Here is a 22,103-nt window from a genome sequence, read left to right as displayed (position 1 = left end):
TTTATCTTGATGTCTAGTTTGGACACCCTATGTAGGAAGGCATCTTTAATCTAAACATGTAGCTCAAATGATAACATAGGATATATGGTTGAAAATATTATTTCAAGATCTTTATAATGGTATATGACACTCCCTCTAATTCCATAGGAATGAGGAGATATGAATGATTTTGTCTAGTTGACCTAGTCACTTTTACAAATCAGTCACATAAGTGAATGTATAAACACTATAAATAAAGGATATGTGAGTGCATTTGAAGACCATCCAAGCAAGAAGATGTTTGGGTTGTGCAACAAAAGCTAGGGAATACTCTTGGGGTTTTAAATGTGGAACAAAAATGTGATTTATGGAGTGAACAAATTATCTTGGAATTTTAATTGCTTTTCTTATGGGATGTTTCAGACCAAGAAACTTGGAAGAGATAGAGGGGAGATCTTCACGTACCTGTCAGAGAAATTTCATATTTTGGTCCATTATAGGTTCAAAGATATTCCCTGAGCAAGTTAGGGTTCTTGAATGCTCTTGAAATATACTTCAAGTAGGCCATCTTGGTATTTTCACTATAAATTCTCTTCAGGGATGTTTTAGACTATGAAACTTAGATAAAATAGAGGGGTTATCTTCATTTACATGTAGTATAAATTTTATATTTTGTTTCATTTTAATTTCAAATATATGCTTTAAGGAAGTTAGGGTGATCAAATATTAGGAGAAATCATGCAGTGTGCATGATGTGAGGGTATTCCTAGGGATGACCAACTACTACATGAGATTTATGGATGGCTACCTCAAGATTTTCACATTGCTCACTTAAATATTTCTAAAGGGAGAGATTCTAAAGTTGGATAGAAAAGGGAAAGATTTTGTTTGAGGAACTTAAGCACAAGATTTTTTCAACCTCAGTATTGAATCTTCCAAACTTTAGGAAAACATTCGAGGTGCAGACAAATGCATCAAGCTTTTCCAATGGAGGAGTTTTGACACAAGATGGACATCTTAGAGCTTTTGAGAGTATGAATTTACAAGTTCAGGAGAGGATATACCTAATTCATGACAAGGAGATAATCACAGTCATGCATTGTCTATAATTATGGAGGCATTACTCATTGGGAAATCCATTTATGGTTAATACAAATAACATTGCAATGAGCTACTTTACAAATCAACCCAAATTTCTCCCCAAGCAAGCACATTGGCAATATTTCTTAGTAGAGTTTGACATGTCCATTGAATATAGGATGGGCCATATCAATGTTGTAGCCAATGAATTGAGTAAGAAGGCATAATTTGTTGCACTTGAACAAGAGTTTCCTACATTGGACGATATTCATATTTGGATTTTGGAGGAGTTGTGGGTCAGGATTAGAGATGGCTTATAGGTTGATCCAACTGCGAAGAACATTATGAAGTAGGTGAAGGAAGGCAAGACGAGGAATTTTAAACTTGTGATTGACTCTTGTATTTTTGTGAGCATATCGATATTCCCAAGTGAAGTAGTCTCTGTAAGGAGCTCTTGAAGGAATGTCTTCACTCACCTTGAGTTGGTCACCCATAACAACTTAAGACGTTATAATTTTTAGAGAGAGGATACTTTTGGGAGCATATGAGGTGATATGTTAAGGAGTATGTCCAGACTTGGATTTTTTGTTAGCGAGACAATCCTGACACTAGATTACAAGCAAGTTTGTTACAGCCTGTACCTATTCTAGAGAGACCATGGGTGATTGTCTTGATAGAATTCATCACACAACTTCTAGTGGCACAAGGGTACAATGGGATCATGGTCATAGTTGATCATTTTTACGAGTATGCAGCCTTCATTTCGATGAAGATTCCTTATGGAGTGGAGCAGGTGGCACAAATGCTTTTAGAAATGTAGTGAAGTATTGAGGTCCTCCATTCAACATTGTGACATATAGGGATACGATGTTCATTAGGAAGTTTTGGACATCTTTGTTCAAGATTTTTGGTGTGGAGTAGTTGTAGAGTTATAACTTTCATACTCAAACAGACAGGTAAATGGAACACATGAATTGTAATAGCCCTGGTCAAAAATCCATGTAATAAAGTTAATAAAGGAAAATTAATAACCATGGTCATGGGACACATATTCCAAGCTGAATGTTGGGAAAAACCATAGTGATGGGGATCACTTGTGATTAATTAATGTCTATGGAATTTGGCAAAGGCAATGGCAAAGCTTTAGAAAGGCATGAGGCATTAATTGGCATTTCATTTATGAAAATAATGGAAATTAGGAGAAAAGGAAGGTGAAAGGTCATAGGTTGCATGTGAGGAGGAAATGAAGGAAAATAATGGAAAATTGAAGAAATTAGAGGCCTCATTAATAAGAATGCTTATGAGGATCAGTTCACAGACTTTTGTCAGTTTTAGCTTGGAGCTCCCTATTATACTCTCTCCCTCTCATACTCTTCAACACTTACAGTTTTCTTGGATCACTCTTGGAGGAGTATGGCATACTTGGTATTTGTATAAAGAAGGCAAAGGAAGAGCAGGAAAGTGCAAGAGGACATTGGGTACAACAACTACAATGGGTTTTTCTTGTAGGTAACGAGTTGCATGTATGATTTCCTTGCAAGTTTTGGCATGCATGTGGTTTCTTGGTTATGATTTATCATTGGCATGGAGGATTGTCTAGATTGACACTGGATTTGCATAGCCTTGCCATTTCCTAGATAGTCATGGTGTTGTTGGTGTCTTTCCTTTTTTTTATGGTTGGTTCTCATGTTCCTTATGGTTGTGGGTTGAGTTACTAGTTCCTGGAAGCCTCGGTTAGACAAACGCCCTAGAAGCCTTGTAACAGTTAGGGTTGAGTTACTAGTCCTGGAAGCCTTAGTTGGAAAAACACTTTGGAAGCCCTTGGTGGGTTGAGATACTAGTCTTGGAAGCCCTGCAATAGTTGTGGGTTGAGTTACTAGTCGTGGAAGCCCTGGTTGGAACAAACACTCTAGATCCCTATACAGCTTGGGTAGAGACCAAATTGGTGATGATTAGTGATGTCTAATGTCTAACTATGAGGTGGAATCACTGATTGAGGGTTGAGGTGGTGTAGCTTTTAGAAGCCCTGGTTTTGTTTTGATTGATTTGTTTTAAGAGATCCCACATTCATGCTTGTAATATGGCACAGGGGTGATTGGCTAAAAGAAAGATTTAGTTCAACCAATCTATGATCGGGTGGTACGTGGAAATCCCAGACTTGGTTACATCTTGCATATGTTAATAAGAGCTCCTTTCCTCTTGTATTTGATGGGTAAATATACTTGTTCATATGTGGTTTTTATGGTATATATATATATATATATATATATATATATATATATATATATATATATATATATATATATGTTGAATATATGCTGGTTAAGAGGACATTTTAGGACAATGTTGATGTATGGCCCTCATCATGTTTTGATTAGAAAAAAATGAAAAATGAATATATGACCTAATGGATGATAATGCAGCTATTGTGATAAGGCATCAATGCTTCCTTATGAATCTAAGATAAGTATGAGACCCTTATGCTCAGATTTGTTGTTATGACCTGTAGATTACATATTTGTGATATGTTTGACGAAATGCCTATCATGGCTAGTAGGGTCCAGTCAATTCATTGATCAAATTTTTGCATTAGTAATCTTGTTTCAATGTTATTTATCATTTCTGAAGCTTTCATGAAGTTATGGGAAATGGTTTAAGTCCTGGCCCTGAAAAAGTCGCACAAAATCTGGGGTTGTTGGCTCAGGACTAGCTGAAAAGGTCCACAGTTGTTGGCATGCCTTGCTGTGGGAGTGATTGGAAGGCCTCAGTCACATGCATGGCTTGTCATGGGAGTGACTGGTGGTCCAGATCAATGAAATTTAAAGTTGTCTCAGGGGTTGGTTACCTAGAAGGGTTGGTTGCCTCCTAAAGGTTCTGTAGCATGTGTGGAAGGTCATAATGGTTTTGTTTTGTCAGTTCCACTTCCTTAACTATACATGGGGATTTGAATCACATCATAGTATCCTCTCGTCACATGTTTACCCCAACAAACTGATTAACTTGGGTAAATGTGGGAGGAGGGTGTTACATGAATAAACTACTTAAGGACTAATTGAGGCACTATGAGAGCTAATTAGATGAACTGGATAGATTTGTTGGATGTGGCATAGTTTAGCTATAACTTGCAGAAGAGTTTAGTGACAAGTTATAGTCCATTAAAGTTGACAAATAGAAAAAACCTAGATGATGCCACACTTGGTGATGCAAGGATACCATGGGAGGAGTGCATCAACCTTGGGATTCATGATGAGTTGGTAGGACAAGTTAGAGTTGGATCAAGTGCATTTGACTAGTGCACTTGATAAGTGAAGTACTGGGAAGAAAATGAGAGACATGATGTAGAGTTCAGTGTGGGAGATTTGGTCTTTGTTGGGCTAAGCAAGGAACAATTCAAACCACAGATCAAGATTTATTCATTGGCAGCATGGAGGTTTGAGGGCATGGTTAACACACTGGAGAGGATAAAATATGTCACATACAAGTTGGGCTACCATTGGAATTGAAGGCTCATCTTGTCATCCATATTAGTTAGCTCGAACCGTGTTGAGTAGAAACGGATGGCCATGTAGTGTTGAGCCATCACTTGCAACTATTTTCATAGTGGACCAACTAGAGATGGGGGTTGAGGAGATCTTAGCATACATGATTTTAGTTATTGGAAAAAATCAATGCCATGAGTATTATGTTTGATGGAAGGTTTCACCATTCAAAGAAAATGGTTGGGAGTTTAAGAATTCATTGTGGAAATGGGGACACAATATTAGTGAGTTCAAGGAGAAGTATCATGGATTACCTACACCAGAATTGCTAATGGTGGTAATGAATTTGAGTAGGGGATGATATAAGACCCTTGGAGCTACATCCCAACACATGCCCACCTAATCCATGACACAACTTGTTGAGACATGAATCATATTGAGCACATGTGGAGCTTGGTCCCCTCACTGGACCTTTAAAATTTGGCACCCCTAGTTTATAGTCTCGCTTTGGCACAAACTAATAAATTGAGTTGTGAATTTGTGAAGTGGATAAGTATATTGTTTGCTCAAGTAGAAGAACTTGCATAAATTTTGGTGGGTTGTAACCACTAGTAAGTCTACACATTTACAGTTTTACTCCTACATTAAGTGTTGAAGAAAATATAAATAATGGTGTGAAGTAATTGATTGTAAATATGTTATTTACTTGAGTATAAGTTATTTTCAAGTATTTTATTAGAACATGTATAAATTTTGGTGGGTTGTAACCACTAGTAAGTCTACACATTTACAGTTTACTCCTACATTAAGGGTTGAAGAAAGCATAAATAATGATGCGAAGTAATTGATTGTAAATATGTTATTTACTTGAGTATAAGTTATTTTCAACTATTTTATTTTTGGATGGTTTCCATGCAAAGCTTAAGAATAAAAAAATCACTACACAAATATCTAAAGTCATACATGAAAATTGTAACCACATCCATAAATTATGACATAAAATATGTAAGACATCCATATGGCATTATATTGTGCAAAGGTTTCCGTAAGACCTTGAAGTTATGATTCAATCGAATGTTTGAAAATAATTTTTTTAATAATATTGAAAAATAATATTTATTTTTCAAAGTTAAACATGATAATTTGCATTGGCCAATGTTAAACTAATAGTGATCAACAACCAAATTGATTGTTAGAGCCTTGCCTTGACAGAGACTAATAATGATTAATGATTCCATAACCATATTTAAATGTAATTGATAAACACATAAAAACTTATTACTTATAACAAACTTACAATATAACAAGTTTCTTAACCATGAATATCCACTCCCCACTTTACCATGGATATTATTATACCATGGGACAATACCATGACTTATCAATATTACATGCCCAAAAATCATAGCTCATTTCACAATAAAAGAAAATAAAATGTAAAATATATTAGACATTACATATATCGTTGATTACATAGAGTGACAATTCTTGATCATATGGAAAGTGAGAGGGGGGGGGGGGAGAATAAAGACGAGAGATAGAGGTAGAGAGGGAGAGGGAATGACATAGGAGATTTGGAGAGAGAGTTAGGGAGAGAGGAGAGGAGGGAGGACAGAGTGAAGGAGAGGAGAGAGAGAGAGTGAGAGAAAGGGAAGAGAGAGAGTGAGAGAAAGGGAAGAGAGAGAGGGGCCATAGAGATAAGAAGGGGATGTGAGAGAGAGAGAGAATGACAAGGCAAAGATGGAGAGAGAGTGAGTGAGAGAGGAGAGGAGGGAAGAGAGAGAGAAGGGGAGGGGAGAGAGAGGAAGAGAAGGGAAAGAGAGAGAGAGGGAGACATGAAGATGGAGGGGGGAGAGAAGGGAAGAGAGAGAGAAACAGAGAGTGATGGGGGGGACAGACAGAGGGAGGTGGGAGAGAAAGGGAGGGAAATGAAGGAAAAGAGAGAGAAGGAGAGAGAGATGGAGTTGGAGGTGGAGAGAGGGAGGGAAAAAGAAATACATTAAGCAAGAAAGATAGAGAGAGAGAGAGAGAGAGAGGGTGACATGGGAGAGATGGAGAGAGTGGGAGGGAAGAGAGAGACATAAAGGGGGGGTGGGGGGGGGGGAGAGAGAGAGAGAGATCCAACCTAGATATGATATGTGTGTATATAAAAACCAAGTTAGATCCATCTTAACCCATATCCCTAAAAGATTTGATCTCTCTCGATGCTTGATAGATCTAAGGTTAAGATGTATCTATGCTCGTTTATTTCTCCAATTATTATAATATTGAAATTACAAATAATTTATCATAAAAAAGAGCAAGATAAATATAAAAGAATTTAACTTTTTTGTAAAATTAAATATTTTAATAAATTTGAAACTTTGTTATGACTTCTATTAATTAATTACATTTTTGTATTTAATAATAATTTAAGGCACTCTTAGATGTTAAGTCACTAGTTCAATTCCATGCTTATTCAGGTGTGGTGTTATTCTTTGACGTGACCATATAAATTTGAAACTTTGTTATGACTTCTAATTAATTAATTACATTTTTGTATTTAATAATAATTTAAAGCACTCTTAGATGTTAAGTCACTAGTTCAATTCCATGCTTATTCAGGTATGATGTTATTCTTTGACATGACCATAATGTAGCCTCTGTCGCCAAACTTAACAAAAAAAAACCATATATAAATTAAAAATTATTCATATCCACTATCAAAATAAATATTATTATATTTTTTCATTTAAATCATTTTTAAAATTTAATTTATATATAATTTAATCTTTATTTTATAATAATTATAACAAAAATATCTATATAATTATTTATAATAATTAAATAAATATTAAAAATATTTATTTTTTAATTTAATAACATTAAAATGTCCAAAATAAATAGTTGAACTTGAAATGTTGCTCCAACACCAGGAAGCCTCCTCTTGTAACCTTTTCATTGGATTGGCGTATTGACGTTAACCGTTAGTCGGAATAATACAATGGATGGGTGTATAATGGTCATCTATTAGCGTTTACATAGATGTTTGCAAGATGGTTCTGCAAGGCTCGCTCACTCTTTGTCGTCACTCTTTGTCGTCTCTTTTCGTGGGACACACTAGATTTAAAATATGCCACCAATCAAATCGATTCCTAATTTATGCCTACTTTTTATGATGTATAATATATATATATTTTTTTAATAGTAAAGAGTAATGAGTTGGTCTATCTTTTTAATAGTTTTTGACTGAAAATATAATGTTAAAAAACTTTTGTTAACAAATTGTCATGGTTATTTTCACTATCTTAAAAGTATCAAATTTCAAAATGAGTTGTTTTTAGATGCCACTGTTTTATGAGTTAGTTCTTAATTGAATAATATGAATCTTTGCTCTTTATGAAATGTTAGTTGCAATGTATATTTTTTGTTGGAGATTACAAGTTGAATTCGTGATATAGTATTTTTTTCTACCAAATTCTTTTCCATATACCCATTTCACCATAACAAAATCTTTAACTCCTTGCTATTTGTGAGACAAATATTGAGGAAGATATTACATATGCATCCATTTGTTGTTTTGTTTCATCCATGTTTTATTTCTTTCACTCATGCCTTCATGGAAGACAACTTCATCTACCTACTCACATTTGCTCACCTCTGTGTAGATATTTTATGAGACGCACTATAGCAATTGCTTGGATGGGAGCTGCCCCTCTTCCACTCAACATTATCTCATAGGGACTGAACTTTTTATTTTGAACTTGCTCATGATCAAACATTTTTAGATTTTCTCAATTTGTTTCCATTTTGAAATGAGGCCCAAAACATTTTCTTCATTTTCCAATCACATAATTCTGCCTATATATTTTAATAACATATAATATTTTTCACCCTTTCAAAATTCTCTTATTTCTGTATTTCTACTGTCTTCCCATTCAACTTCTTGTTGAAATCATTTCAGAAATACTTGTACTCATTTACTACTTTCTTTCAGAGTGTAACTGCATTCACAATTATGAACGGTATGTAGCATTTTCCTAAGCAGATTTCATGTCCGTTTTCCTCCCCGTCTGTAATCACTAATCCAAATGCAACGCTGACAAGATTTCACGTCAAAGCTGGAAAAACAGGGCAGCCTAAGGCTAGCGTTGAAGAAGCCCATGTTCCAACAAGCAATGTCGTTACAATCCCTTACTCCGATCTCCTGGTATGCTTATTTTAAACTTTATTTCCCGGATTCCTATAGATTAAGTTTTAGGATGCTCAAAATAGATTTTCAATGGAATATAATGTTCTTTAACGGTCTCACTGGGTTTGATAATGTTTTATTTAAAAATTCTGAAACTCAACATTGGGTGGTCACAAGTGTCCAAAATGCATTGAAATTTGCAAATTTTTTGCTAGGTTTGTTTTTACATTTTCACAATCATGGATCGCATTGGAGTTAGAAAATAAAAGAGAGTTTGAACGGAAATTGTCGTGGGCTATACCACTCGAATTGCACCCTTGAAAAAGATGGGAAATCATGGAATCAATGAATTTCTGATAAAGGACCTGATTCTGCAAACTGGTACATCATTGAGTTGAGAAGTAATTCACCCAAATGCATTAGGTAGATCATATTTTGCCAATGCGTTAAGCCCTCTTTCAAAAGTAATGTACAACAATAATTCTCGGAATTGTCTTTTGAATCATGTAATTAGGAATACTGTGCAAACCTTTTTTGTTCAGTCTTCTTCACCCTTCTTAGCAATAGCCACGAGCCACGAGCCACGAGGTTCTTCCTGTATGGTCGGCGCCATTCGTTTCAATCTTGCCATGCTAGTGATGCACATCATCTTCATCACCAAAATTCTTCCAACTGTCTTGAATAACTTTTTGCGCCAATCCTTAACCCAACTTGGCTATTGTCTTGTCCCTACTCATCCCGTATAAACATAGAGTTCGATATTTTGCTTCTGGTCGGGAGGAAAAGACTTTCTATATATTTCCAATGAGAAAACATACACTGTTTCCCAGATCTCTCAGGAATGTTATTACAGAGACATAACTACATAAAATATTAATTTATACTTGTCTTTCAGACGTGACACCTGATACTTCTTTAGCAATTCCTTCAATAGCTTTTAAGTTTTATATAGGCTCCCAGGCTTAAGATCTGAGATTACTTCATCATTTGCCAATTTTTTCCTTGCAGCTGTTTTTGTTGGCATGCTTCTTGTTTTCTGGTTCAAAGTCCATATGCTAGAGGAAAAGACTTTCTATATATTTCCAATGAGAAAACATACACTGTTTCCCAGATCTCTCAGGAATGTTATTACAGAGACATAACTAGATAAAATATTAATTTATACTTGTCTTTCAGACGTGACATCTGATACTTCTTTAACAATTGCTTCAATAGCTTTTATATAGGCTCCCAGGCTTAAGATCTGAGATTACTTCGTCATTTGCCGATTTTTTTCTTGCAGCTGTTCTTGTTGGCATGCTTCTTGTTTTCTGGTTCAAAGTGATAAGAAATGCAGAAGACAGAAGTTTGGACCAAACACACGGGAGCTCACAGGTGCAGATCACCAGGAGCTCCCTCCAGCAAATGCATCCGCTTCACTTATTCATTAATCATCAGGAATTAAATAGATACATAGGCAAAAACAGATTCCTAATTAATAGGAACTGAATGTCAAATAAAGAGCAAATCATAACTACTTAACCTATTCTCCATTAATTTCTAACATCCCCCTTAATGGAGAAAGGGATTTTTAAACACACCTAAAATGTCCCTAAACAAATCAAACTTCAGTCTTCCTAGTGGCTTAGTGAATTGTGGTTCCTGTGTGGGAAGATCAACAGCAGTTGTAAGCCTATTAACAACCTGCATAGAGTGCAGGCTCATGTCCATATTGACAAGTACTTTGAAATAGTCTGCTATATGTACTGAATTCATCAACTTCAGAAGCACTTCAACAGCAATTACAGGATTGTTTTCAACCAATTCCGGGAGACAACGTGGAGACAACCCACAGTGATAAACAAGCTTCATTTTGTTGGCCCTTTTTGCTGCCCGCCATTCTTCTTGTAGCTCTACATTATCAGCAAACTTTCGAAGCTCTGCTAAAAGTTCAGTCTTAAGAATCCAATCTTCTGTTCCAAGCCACTTAGTGATAACTTTACTCAATTTAGGGTTGCAAAATCGAATCCATCGCCTGGGAGTTACGCCGTTGGTCTTATTTTGAAACTTTTCAGGCCACATCTCATAAAAATCACTGAAAACCTCTTTCTTCACAATTTCACTGTGGATTTCAGCAACTCCATTAACAGAATGGCCAGAAATAACACATAAGTTAGCCATGCGTACCAATTTAGCTGGTTTAACAACCATATCCTTAGATTTGCTTTTAGATTTATTTTTGTCCTGTGACTTGAGCTCAGCTTTGGGTTCAGATTCTACTGCCTCAGATTTCTCTTTTACAGCTTCTTTAGAAGCTTCAACTTCTTTAGCAGCTTTGGCTTCCTTAGCAGCTTCGGCTTCCTTAGCAGCTTCTTCCTCTCTCCACAGGTCAGAAAATACTGGCACTACAGATTCTGGAAAATCATCGTTTTCCAGGATTCTCATTCCTCTGATCTTCTTTTCCAATTCTTTAAGATCTACCGTATTACTCTTGGCAATGACTTCCTTGATGAACTCCTCATCAATAGTTCGTATTATCTCCATGTGTCTTGGAAGAAGCTTTTGCATAAGCTCAAAAGGCCACTTTTCCAATGCTTCAGGAAGCACAGTATGATTTTTGTATGCCACTGTTCTCTGAGTAATATTCCAGGCTTTCTCCCAAGGCAGATCTTCCATGTCAATCAAGATCCGCATCAACTCAGGTACTGATAATGTTGGATGTGTGTCATTCATCTGGATTGCAACCTTTTCTGGAAACTCTTCCCAATTCAAACTGTGTCCAGAACGTCCTTTGAAACGGGAGATTATATCTTGAAGAGAAGCTGAGCACAATGTATACTGTTGCTTCAAACGAAGAATCTTTCCCTCAGTAGATTCATCCCCTGGATACAAAACATAGCAAATCTTTGCTGCATTAAGTTGGGCCTCCGCTGCTTTGTTGTGTTCACCTGCAGTGAATGCTTGAAGATCAAAATCTTCAGCGCGAACTTTTGTTGTCCACAAACGTAAATTGAGTGTGGTTTTGGTCTTATAGCCAGGGATTGGAACATCATATGCAATTGCCTTAACATCCTCTGTTTTGTTACAATCGTCTGTCCCACCATCGACCTCAATAGGGGTGTACTCAGGTTTGGCCTTAACAACATCATCGACCGGCTTAATGTCCACAAAGGCAGACTCATTTCCGTCTTCACATATAGAAGAAACTTCTGGGGTATTTATTTCTTGAGCCAACTTGTAGAGTCCGTCTTCATTTTCAGACTTATTTGACGTCATCAAGGCTTGCTGAGGCGTACTTTTCACATCCAACTTGTAGAGTCCTCCTATGCGAATACCTGTAGCAATGGGCTTCATCTGATCCAACAAATCTTTAATAATGCAATAAGATTTAAAAAATTCTACCTTGAGGTCCTGATCTGTAATCTTGGACACAGAAATCAGGTTCTTCTTAATGCCAGGAACATACCACACATCAGATATATTCCTGATCTTACCATCAGGCAAAGTAACAAGGGCATCTCCATGTCCCTTGATCTCGTACCCACTATTATCTCCAAGATAGACTTTTACTCCAGTGTTGGATTCTTTAAAATTTCTGAACCATTGCTTTTTACCTGACATATGCGAGGAGGCTCCAGAATCCACGATCCAAATATCTGATTCATCCTCCTCAGTAGCAGTGTCACCCTCGGCCATAAATAGTCTAACATCCAGATTCTGATCTGGGTCTGTATCTGCATCTGCATCTGCCAAATGACCTGCATGCCTTTTCTGATTGTACCTCTCTTGATTTGCCTTCTTCTTGCGACAAAATTTAGCAATATGGCCTATCTTACCACAATAAAAACATTCAGGAGCAGAGTCATTTCTATACGAGGTCATACCTTGTGGTGTCATTTCTGATGTGTTGCCCCTCCTCTGATCAGCCATCGCTCTCCCTTTTGGCTTGAACTTTGTTATCAATGCAAGATCTGGATCTTGAGGCTTGAGAGACGACCTCCTTTCCTCTTCATGTAGCAAAATTCCAGTAAGCTCTTCAAAACTTGGAGGCTTTTCCCTTGCATTCAATCCAGTTATAAACATCTGATAGTCATCTGTCATACCGTTCATGGTGATTGTCACCAGATCATCATTTGCCATGGTTTGACCGATATCAGATAGTTTATCTTTAACTTCCTTTATCCGAGATAAGAATGACGAAACAGACTCATTCTCCTCCATCTTGATTGAGAGGATCTTCTTCCTGAGGAACAAGGTTCGGCTGGTGTTCTTGATTTCATACATGTCTTTGAGAGTTGTCCAAATCTCATTTGCTGTCTTGCAATCCCGAATATGAGGGATGATGCAATCTTTAACTGACAATTTTAGTAGGACCTTTGCCTTCAGCTCCCTTTTCTCCCATTCTTGAGTTGTTGCATTCGTTCCACCATTTGCAACAGTTGGCTTACCTTCATCACCGATGACAATGCTGTAGGTATTCTGACCTTCAAGCAAAGTCTGAAGCTTAAATTTCCAATTTATGTAATTGGAACCATCCAATTTGCTGCTTTCATTTAAATAATCTGCCATCTGAGAATTCATCTTGAAAAAAAAACAGGTTACCTCGGCAACTTAAAAAAAACGAACAACTCTCGATTATCACAACAATCCACCACTACAACACACGAGCTTCTCCGCTCGACCTCCCCACAGCCTCCACGCTCAACCTTCGAGCTCCTTCAATGCCACAGTCCACCGGCAATGGTACCTTTGATCAAATTATCAAGTTCTTCGTCTCCTATAATAGCAAGCTGCAAATGCCTTGGGGTGATACGTTTAACCTTCAGATCTTTAGTGGCAGTTCCTGCAAGTTCTAAAACCTCTGCAGTGATATACTCCAGACCGCCTGCACAATATATAGCAGCAGTTGCTCCCACCCTTCCGTTTGCAGATAATTGAGATTTCAATAGACGGTGAATCTGTCCCACAGGAAATCGTAGGCCTGCACGGGATGCGCGAGAAATGGGATTTTTCTTAGCATTTGGAGCGGCAATGGATTTTCCCTTCAGCGGGCTTTGAAACCATCCGGAAAATTATTCCCTTCCACAACCAGTTTTAAGACTGCCTCTTTCTCCCAGATCCAAATCTAGTGGCAATTTCAGAAGTTGTAGATGCGCAACTTTCTCACTCTCCAGTGTCCACGCTTCCAAACAATCAGTGACATCCCCTGGTCCAAATCTCCAACAGGTGTTGGCTCTTCCACAACGCCAACAGATCTCGAACAGATCTCCACATTGGCTAACCAAAGGTTGAATACAGGAAATGGTGAGGCAACGCTCAAATAGAGACGCTGCCCACACTGAGTCTGCTCCACGCACAGGTCGGCTCACCAATCGGCAGCCACACCAATCACTCACCGTCCGCTCTTCTCCAGAGCACACAACTTACAACAAACAAATCCCGGTTTTTTTTCAACAACACAGCAAGGTCGATTCCTCTCTTTCACAAACCCAGCCTCACAGTAGTGGCAACAACATGCTCTCACAATGATCTCAACAACACAAAGAAGTTCTTATTTTTTGCAAGATTTACCTGGGCCTTCCGGTGAGGGAGTCAAGCCCAGACCCGCTCTGATACCATGATAAGAAATGCAGAAGACAGAAGTTTGGACCAAACACACGGGAGCTCACAGGTGCAGATCACCAGGAGCTCCCTCCAGCAAATGCATCTGCTTCACTTATTCATTAATCATCAGGAATTAAATAGATACATAGGCAAAAACAGATTCCTAATTAATAGGAACTGAATGTCAAATAAAGAGCAAATCATAACTACTTAACCTATTCTCCATTAATTTCTAACACAAAGTCCATATGCTAGCTTGCTTTTTCTGGGATATCAACATCTTGCTTCTCTTGCTTTTTTATCACATCAGTTAGCATGAGTTTCTTGGCATTGTCTTTCTAGCGAGGGGATTGTTGGAAGGTTGGGTCAGGTCATCATCAATTTGAATCAGAACAACACTGAATTGCAAATAACAAAAAAACAGGGAATTGATGGTCTCATAAACTATTTTTAGTCTCGTGGACCTTAAAATATCATTTCATTTCATTTCATCTTAGAGAGAGGGGTGATAAAATCCGATCTACCTGTTAACATTCGAAACCATCCGAAACCATCCGTTTCAATGTAACTGGAAATAGTACACTGTCACCACGTACTCATTCGCTGCTGTTAACATTCGAAACCATCCGTTTCAATGTAACTGGAAATAGTACACTGTCACCACGTGCTCATTCGCTGCACTTTGGGTTAGTGTTTGTTAACTACGGGGGAGAATCCTTAGATGCCTTGGTGAGTTAAACTACAATGCAATAAATGGTCACTGACACCCAATTCAAACCACCAGCGACTGTCCTAGACAAGTATTTTCGTAATAATGGAGAAAACAGCAAGCAATAAGTGATTAAATGGATAAAAATTGAGATGGCAAATGGTGCAATATTTACCTATAATTCAGAGGATGAAGTCTATAGCAATTACTCTATGAAGGATATGCCAAAAGCAACAAAAATGAATTTACAACAAACTGTAAATTGACTGTTTAGAGGCTGAAATGTACACATAAACCAAAGCAGAAAATTAATATGAAGTTGGGCACACAACGCAATGCAATTATATGATAAAAGAACATTAAAACAGAAACTACAACAAATAGTTGACTGTTTTTATGAATTGAAGGTTATTTTTATGTAATTTTTTGAGTTTTTTAAATGATTTTTTACGATTATTATGCATGAAAACTGAAAAACACACACACTTCTATTTCTGTGCCATAATGCAAGCTAATCTTACTGTAATCTATCTAAAACAGAATGAAAATGAGCTAAATGCCTACTCAAATATGCCTAATAGTGCATGTTATTCTATAAGAACTTGTTGTTTAGTAAACTAGCGCCTTTTAATGGAGTCAAAGAGATAAAGGGAAGATAAAGTGAATAGGGAGGAAGACAATTTGAAGGTTATCTCTCAAATCCAATTAAGATCAAGATTAAATATTAGTGAAAGCATAAGAAAACAGAATTTTCACACATGAAGAACTTGTAGTATTTTCCAATGAAAATCTGTATTTTTATTATCTAAAGTTGAAAATTGAACTAAGTTTTGATAAGTTTTCACAACTTGTAGTATTTTCCAATGAAATTCTGTATTTTTATTATCTAAAGTTGTAAATTGAGCTAAGTTTTTGATAAGTTTTCACAGCAAGACTCCAAGATATGAACTAGCTTTGCTAAATGGGGAAACACTAATCCTGATCCAGCAGAACAGATCCACCACCACAGGTACTCCATACTGGTAGTTAATCTCAATTTTCAATTTCTCTAGGGGAATAAGCAACAGCTAAGGGGGAGAAGAAAGCACAAGCACTGAAGATCTCACAAAAGAAAATTGAACTCTTCTTCTCTTTGCCTCTAATAATGTATAGAACCAAAATGAGGAAACAATGGGGGAGACAAAAGATAAGACAGAAAATAGAAGGGAAGTAAAAATAGTAGTCTCCAAATATAGCACTCCTTTTTTGAATGAAAATAGCATTTGCATGAAAAACTACCCTTCCAAAAGATCACCTTCCTTCCATCATAACCACCCATAAGACAAATTACACTGTATATGGCTAATTTTTTCTTTCAATGCACCTTTTTCATGCCTAAAACAGACCCTACGAATTTCCTAAAGGTAGAATCCCCTAGAAGTAAGCCTTAAATTATGGAATAAGTGAGGATAAAAAGTAGTACGATGAGCTAGGCTAATATTAAGAAGGAGAAACTTTAAAATAACAGCGTAAGCTCCTCTATGCCAAATACTCCTTAGCTAAGGTCATATGAAATCCTTCTAGGGCTCAACATTGTCCAAAAGTAGCCAATACCTCCATGTGGGCCCATTGATCTCAATATAGACCATGCCAAATGTAACTGGTCCTTGGAAATTCATAGTGTTCGGAATGATTTGTGTTAATTATTGTAGCTCGGGAGGTACTTCTGCATTTGTAGTGCCGACCGAGCTTATTTCACTCTCTAGGCACTTTACTTTATAAAGTGAATATATAAAGTTCGAAAGTGTACTAAAAAGTGACTTTTTATAAAGTGAGTGTGACTGTATAAAGTTGGGTCACTTAAGAGATTTAAGTGGGCCTGTGAGATTAAGTCATGATTGTCGATCCTGAGATGGTGAGATTTAATCTCAACCATTGAGATCTAGGGTTAGGGATTTTGGTCATTAAAGAGAAATAAAAAGAGAGAGGTAGAGTGAAAAAGCACACTTTTTTTCTAGAAGAGAGGAAGAGGAGTTGAGCAGAAAAAATAGAGGAGAAACAAGGAGAAGAAGGGCACAAATCCCAAGGAGAGAAGTCTTCAGATTGGGCACACACTTCTAGGAAAAGTTTCTGGCCATTAAGCAGGTTGTACAACTGAGTATGGGCACGATTTTCTAGGCAAAGAAGGGAAAAAAATCAATGCATATATTGTTGTACCGTACTGTTGGAAAATGAGGAGACTTATGTATTATAGATGATTTTCCTTGATAATTACTTGTGATATGTGTTGGCCTTTTATTACTTTATTCGATCTTTGTTCATCAAGCAATTACCAAAACAATGAAAATCACACCACAACAAAATACACAAGATATAGGCTCCAAGCCAGGGCAAACTCCTCCAAGGGGAAAACCTAGAAAATGCTTCTCTTCTTCTTTAGAATCTGCTTACAAAGAGACTTCCAAGACCCAAAGACTAGAGCCAACAACCCCACCAAGCACCATGTCATCCCCCAGCAAGATCTTCTCCAAGGTAACTTCCAAACTTCAACCTACTGCAACTTCATCCCAAAATTTCGGCCCTGCAATTTCGACCTCCTGCAATTGCAGCTTCACAGAAACCCTAGCTTCGTACGTGTAAGAGAGAGAGAGAGAGATATTTTTCCAAGAAACTTCACTCTTTTCTTCCTTTCTTCGTCCTTCTTCGCACTTCTTCTTCGCTATTGCAAATCAAATTGACTTGAGTGAGCGTCCAAATGAGATTGAGCTCCTTTATATTTATAGCCTCCTTAAGGGGTCAAATAGCCCTCCTTTAGGTCGACTTGATCTTGCTTTTGGGCCGACTTGGTCTTGGGATACAAAATGGCTTTTCCTCGATAAAATAAATTTCTTTCTTTATTACAAAGACACATGACCAATAATATTTTTTATACTAGAAAGACCTAGAAAACCTAAAAGCACGAAGAACGTGCTTTTGACTCAAACTTTAGTATGAAACCCATACTCCAAAAATAAAAATATAATTTCTCTTTTCTTTCTTTTTCTCTCTTTACAAAGAATATATAATGTCATGATTACAATTAGGTCATTATGAAGACCTAACCTAGTTACAATTTTCAACACTCCCTCTTAACTTGGGAGGTATTTACTATTTATAATCTCATTACATGGTACAAGGAATCTCAATCTTGAAGCATTCTCATAAGAAGAGTCGGATTGATAAGTCGTCTTTATCATAACCAACACTGTCATTAAAGGTCTTAACTAGACAAGCTCAACCTTATTTCAGAGCACTATGCTAGGAGGCTTTACGTGAGCTACCACACTACCTCTTAAGTCACACACCCCATCCGGATGTCGACAAGGTATGTCCTTTTAGGACTATTCTTTTCTTGGATTCCCAAACCTAGATCCTCAAAGAATATTGGACCTCTTTGACTTCTCTTACCTTGGATGCCCTACTTCATCCTCAAAGAGTGTCGGTCAACAACTTCTTTCCCTGGATTCTTCAATCCATAAGAAGTTCTAATCTCAGATGCTTATCCAATCCTTCAGATTCCATTACTCTTTATGGCCTTCACTAAGAGATATGGTTGCTAGTCCTAGTCTAGTGCTTGACCCATAAAGACATGAATTGCCCAATATCATTCCCTCTCAATAAGGAAAGAGATATCAACCGGACCAAAATTACCTCTCAGGTACTCAAGCTTCTTGTTTGGTAATTCTTTAGTCAAAATATCTGCTACTTGTTCATATGTAGGTAGATAGTGCAGCTTCACGACCCCATCTCATACCAGGCTTTTGACATAGTGGTACTTGTTTTTTATATGCTTCGTCCTAGCATGAAACACCGAGTCTTCTGTAAATCTAAAGCAACTTTCAGTATCACAATGTATCCATGTAGGGCTAAGCAGTCCTTCAAACAAGTCTGATAACAACTTCTTGAGCCAAACTACTTCCTGACAGACTTTGCTTGCAGCAACATATTCAGCTTTAGCACTACTCAAAGAATTTGTATCCTGCTTTCTACTCATCCATGAGACCATGGAGGAACCTAGGTTGAAGCATCCACTTGTTGTGCTTCTTCCGTCTATCTCACTGCCACCCTAATCTGAATTTGTACATCCCATGAGTTAGATTTCATTACTAGTATACCAGAGTCAGTGATGTATGGTTCCACATAAATATCTTAGGATATGCTTGGCTGCAATCCAATGGTCATGTTTTGGCTCCATCTGAAACTGACTGAGAACATTTACTGTGAAACAAATGTTTGGTCTCGTATTTACTAGATACATCAAGGATCCAATCAACTATCTATAGCAAGTAGGATCCACTAGACTAGACTATGGATTCCTCAACTTCTTTAAATTGGTAATCATAGGAGTCATCATAGGCTTGCTATCCATCATGTCAAACTTCTGAAGTATCTTGATCACATACTTACCTTGACAATATATATTTCACCTGGATTTTGCCATATTTCTAGTCCCAGATGATAATGCATAATCCCAAGATCCTTCATATGGAACCCGACTGCTAATTGCTTCTTGCATTCTCGAATTTGATGCTCTACACTTGTGACTAGTAGATCATCCACATACAAGAGTATGATGACTGGTTCATCCTAGACCACCTTGATATATAGGTTAGGATTTGCAAAACTCTTGGTAAAACCAAGTCTTAATAGGTATGCATCCATTCTTCCATACCAAGCTCTAGGTGTTTGCTTTAAGTCATATAGATCCTTCTTCAACCTGCAGACGTGAGTCTCCCTATGATTTATTTCAAATCCTTGAGGCTGCTCAATGTTATCCTCTTCATTAATGGTCCCATCAAGGAAAGTTGTCTTGACATCCATTTGATGGATGTTCCATCCCATAGTAGCATCCAACGAAACAAGCGATCTTATTGTTGTATATCTAGCTGTGGGAGCAAAGGTTTCCGCATAATCAATCCCTTCTTTCTATGAGAAGCCCATTAGAGAAATTTGAGGTATAAAATGGGCCTCCTAAAGAGTATTATAAAATAATAGTGAACATAATAAAATAAGATTAGATTACATCATCAAATTTTAGAGGGAAAAAAAATTTACTTTTTAAACTTATCTCCCTATAGTTTTACTCATGTTAAAAATCAATTAACGGGGCAATGAAATACAAAAAATATTGCGGAAACACAAATACAGAAATGCATAAAACAATAGAGACACAGAGTTACATGGTTCACGCAATTTGCGCTACGTCCACAGAGAAACAACCAGTCCTTCCTTTTATATTATGCAACAAAATGAAGAGATACAACCTTGATTCAGATTTAGATAGGAACGCAACAAATTACATAAATAACCATTAATACAGAGATGCAACAGAAATAATACTTCATTTCATTAATGTAAAATACTGAAATATGTTTACAAACAGAAATGGAAATAAACTAGCTTGGGCGATGGTAGCTTATCTCTAAGGAGAGATGTGGTGGTTACATGTCTCTGAACTCTATTACAATGAGGCTCAAAGGCCTATTTATTGTTTAGAAACAATGGAAAACCCTAAACATCCAAAAACCTAACCCTAGGAGATGAAGCGCCAAACTATGGGCCCTGTTTGGGTAAATTGGTACATCAACTTCCTGGGGTCGTAACTTTGGCGGACGATCTCTGTTTGACGGGCACAATACCTCATTATAAGATCTATCTGAGGACTACAGGTCCCAGTTTTCCCAAAAAACGTCGTTTAGGGCCTCAAAACGGCTCCGAAAGTTCAGGACCCAAAGCACTGCCAAAAATAGTAAATTGTGCTAGAAATAAGGAAACTGAAAAACTAAAAGAGATAGTTGTGGGGGCCCTTGTGGGATAGGCGAGTGGCCACCAACATCCACTTAGATCATTCCTCCCCCCTTAGGAAACAATGGTCCCCATTGCGTTGAGTGCCTCCATGAGATGGGAAAACTTTTGCTAAACTTGGTCCCTGGTGAGTTGTTCTGCAATCTTTGATGTGTGCAGTAATGGTGGGAAGCATGGTCAAGGGCTGTCCACATTGAACACTCTATGCAAGCCAAGGAATGGGGGAATGTTGTGCTCCAAAGCATTGTTTCCCACAACCTTGGTAATGGTGTAAGGACCATATCAGAGTGGTCTGAGCTTCTGATGGGCTCTTGTAAGGCATTCTTTCTGCAGATGCAACCAGACTTTGTCGCCCACTTGAAACTTGTGTGGCACCCGATGTTGATCATGTCGCTGCTTGTACTTTGCATTTTCCACAATGGAGCGGTGATATATCGGCCTGTTGGGTAGAGGTGCTCTGGGAGTCAGATCGAATGAATGCTTGACCTGACAGTGCAACGGTACCCCTGTGGGTGAGGAGAAGATGTTCCTGTATTTTTTCATGACCGCATCCCCCTGCTTCTGCTACGTGGAGGAACCCTTCTTGGGGGCCGTGGATGTGGCTACGATCTCCCCCCCACTTTGAGAGCGAACCAGAAAGAAAATGAATTTCCTAGTTTGGAACACGTTCTTACTGCATTTCTTAGGAGAGATCAAAGAGGTGGCGGTTGGTGGGGCTACCTTCGGTATCCTATATGATGAATTACCCAAAGAAATAATAACAACGCGAGGCCTTGACTCATATACAGCACGTCGCTTCCACAAGTATGGTTGGCCTAATAATACATCACAAACATCAAGAGGTGCAACATCACAAAATACCTCATCTGTGAAGGGCTTGATGTTGTAGGGAAGGCGACACTGCTGGCGGACTTGGAGATCTCGTCCTTGGTGAAGCCACCCGATACTGTACGACTGCGGGTGTGGTGTAATCGTAGGCTCAACTACTTCACGAGCTCTGCTGAAATGAGGTTCTTTTGGCTGCCACTGTCGACAATGAATTGCAACGGCGAATCCTTCACCCACATTTGTGAGTGGAAAAGACGCTCCCCCTCCTCTGGATCTTCGGGCTCATTCTTCTAGATCTTTGCGGTGGAAACAATGGCGCTGGGCTTCGCATCAATGATCTGCTTCCCTTTTTCATTCCTCTTGTTGGGTTCTGATTCAGGATCGGAACATGCATCTGATTCTAAAGCCTTCAACTCGGCCACCAACGACTGCTTGGCCCGACACTCACTTG

General features: G+C 37.9%; 2 protein-coding genes across 10 annotated transcripts in view; one reads left to right on the top strand and one right to left on the bottom strand.

Moving 5' to 3' along the window:
- The first annotated feature begins 8,347 nt into the window (after positions 1–8,347).
- Positions 8,348–22,103, top strand: part of LOC149259537 (uncharacterized) — a 155,593-nt gene continuing 141,837 nt past the window's right edge. For 5 of the 9 annotated variants that reach the window (XM_089376133.1, XM_089376155.1, XM_089376126.1 and 2 more), the window contains exons 1-2: positions 8,348–8,542; positions 8,639–8,727. In XM_089376133.1, coding sequence (XP_089232259.1) covers positions 8,536–8,542; positions 8,639–8,727 — 96 coding nt within the window. In that variant the 5' untranslated portion in view covers positions 8,348–8,535. Of the gene's footprint in view, positions 8,543–8,624; positions 8,728–22,103 lie in introns of all 9 variants that reach the window. The other 4 variants (XM_089376143.1, XM_089376128.1, XM_089376149.1 and 1 more) reach the window with 2 other exon arrangements.
- On the bottom strand, positions 10,261–13,269 carry LOC149259538 (uncharacterized). The gene is made up of 2 exons (XM_089433997.1): positions 12,573–13,269; positions 10,261–12,056 (listed from the first exon to the last, which is right to left on the bottom strand). Exons 1-2 carry the CDS (start codon positions 13,267–13,269, stop codon positions 10,261–10,263), a joined length of 2,493 nt encoding a protein of 830 aa, XP_089290123.1.

Source organism: Pinus tabuliformis, chromosome 6 (genome assembly GCF_031772625.1).
Source record: "Pinus tabuliformis cultivar Carrire ecotype Pingquan chromosome 6, CPIR1, whole genome shotgun sequence".
In the NCBI taxonomy this organism is placed as follows: Eukaryota; Viridiplantae; Streptophyta; class Pinopsida; order Pinales; family Pinaceae; genus Pinus; species Pinus tabuliformis.
The sequence above is the reverse complement of the archived record's forward strand: the minus strand, read 5'-3'. Positions and strand labels throughout refer to the sequence as shown.

Coding starts and splice junctions, on each gene's coding strand:
- LOC149259538 (XM_089433997.1), bottom strand. CDS start 13,269: ATGAATTCTCAGATGGCAGATTATTTAAATGAAAGCAGCAAATTGGAT. Junction 12,057..12,572: donor ATCAGAAATGACACCACAAG/GTATGACCTCGT, acceptor GCATTATTAAAG/ATTTGTTGGATCAGATGAAG.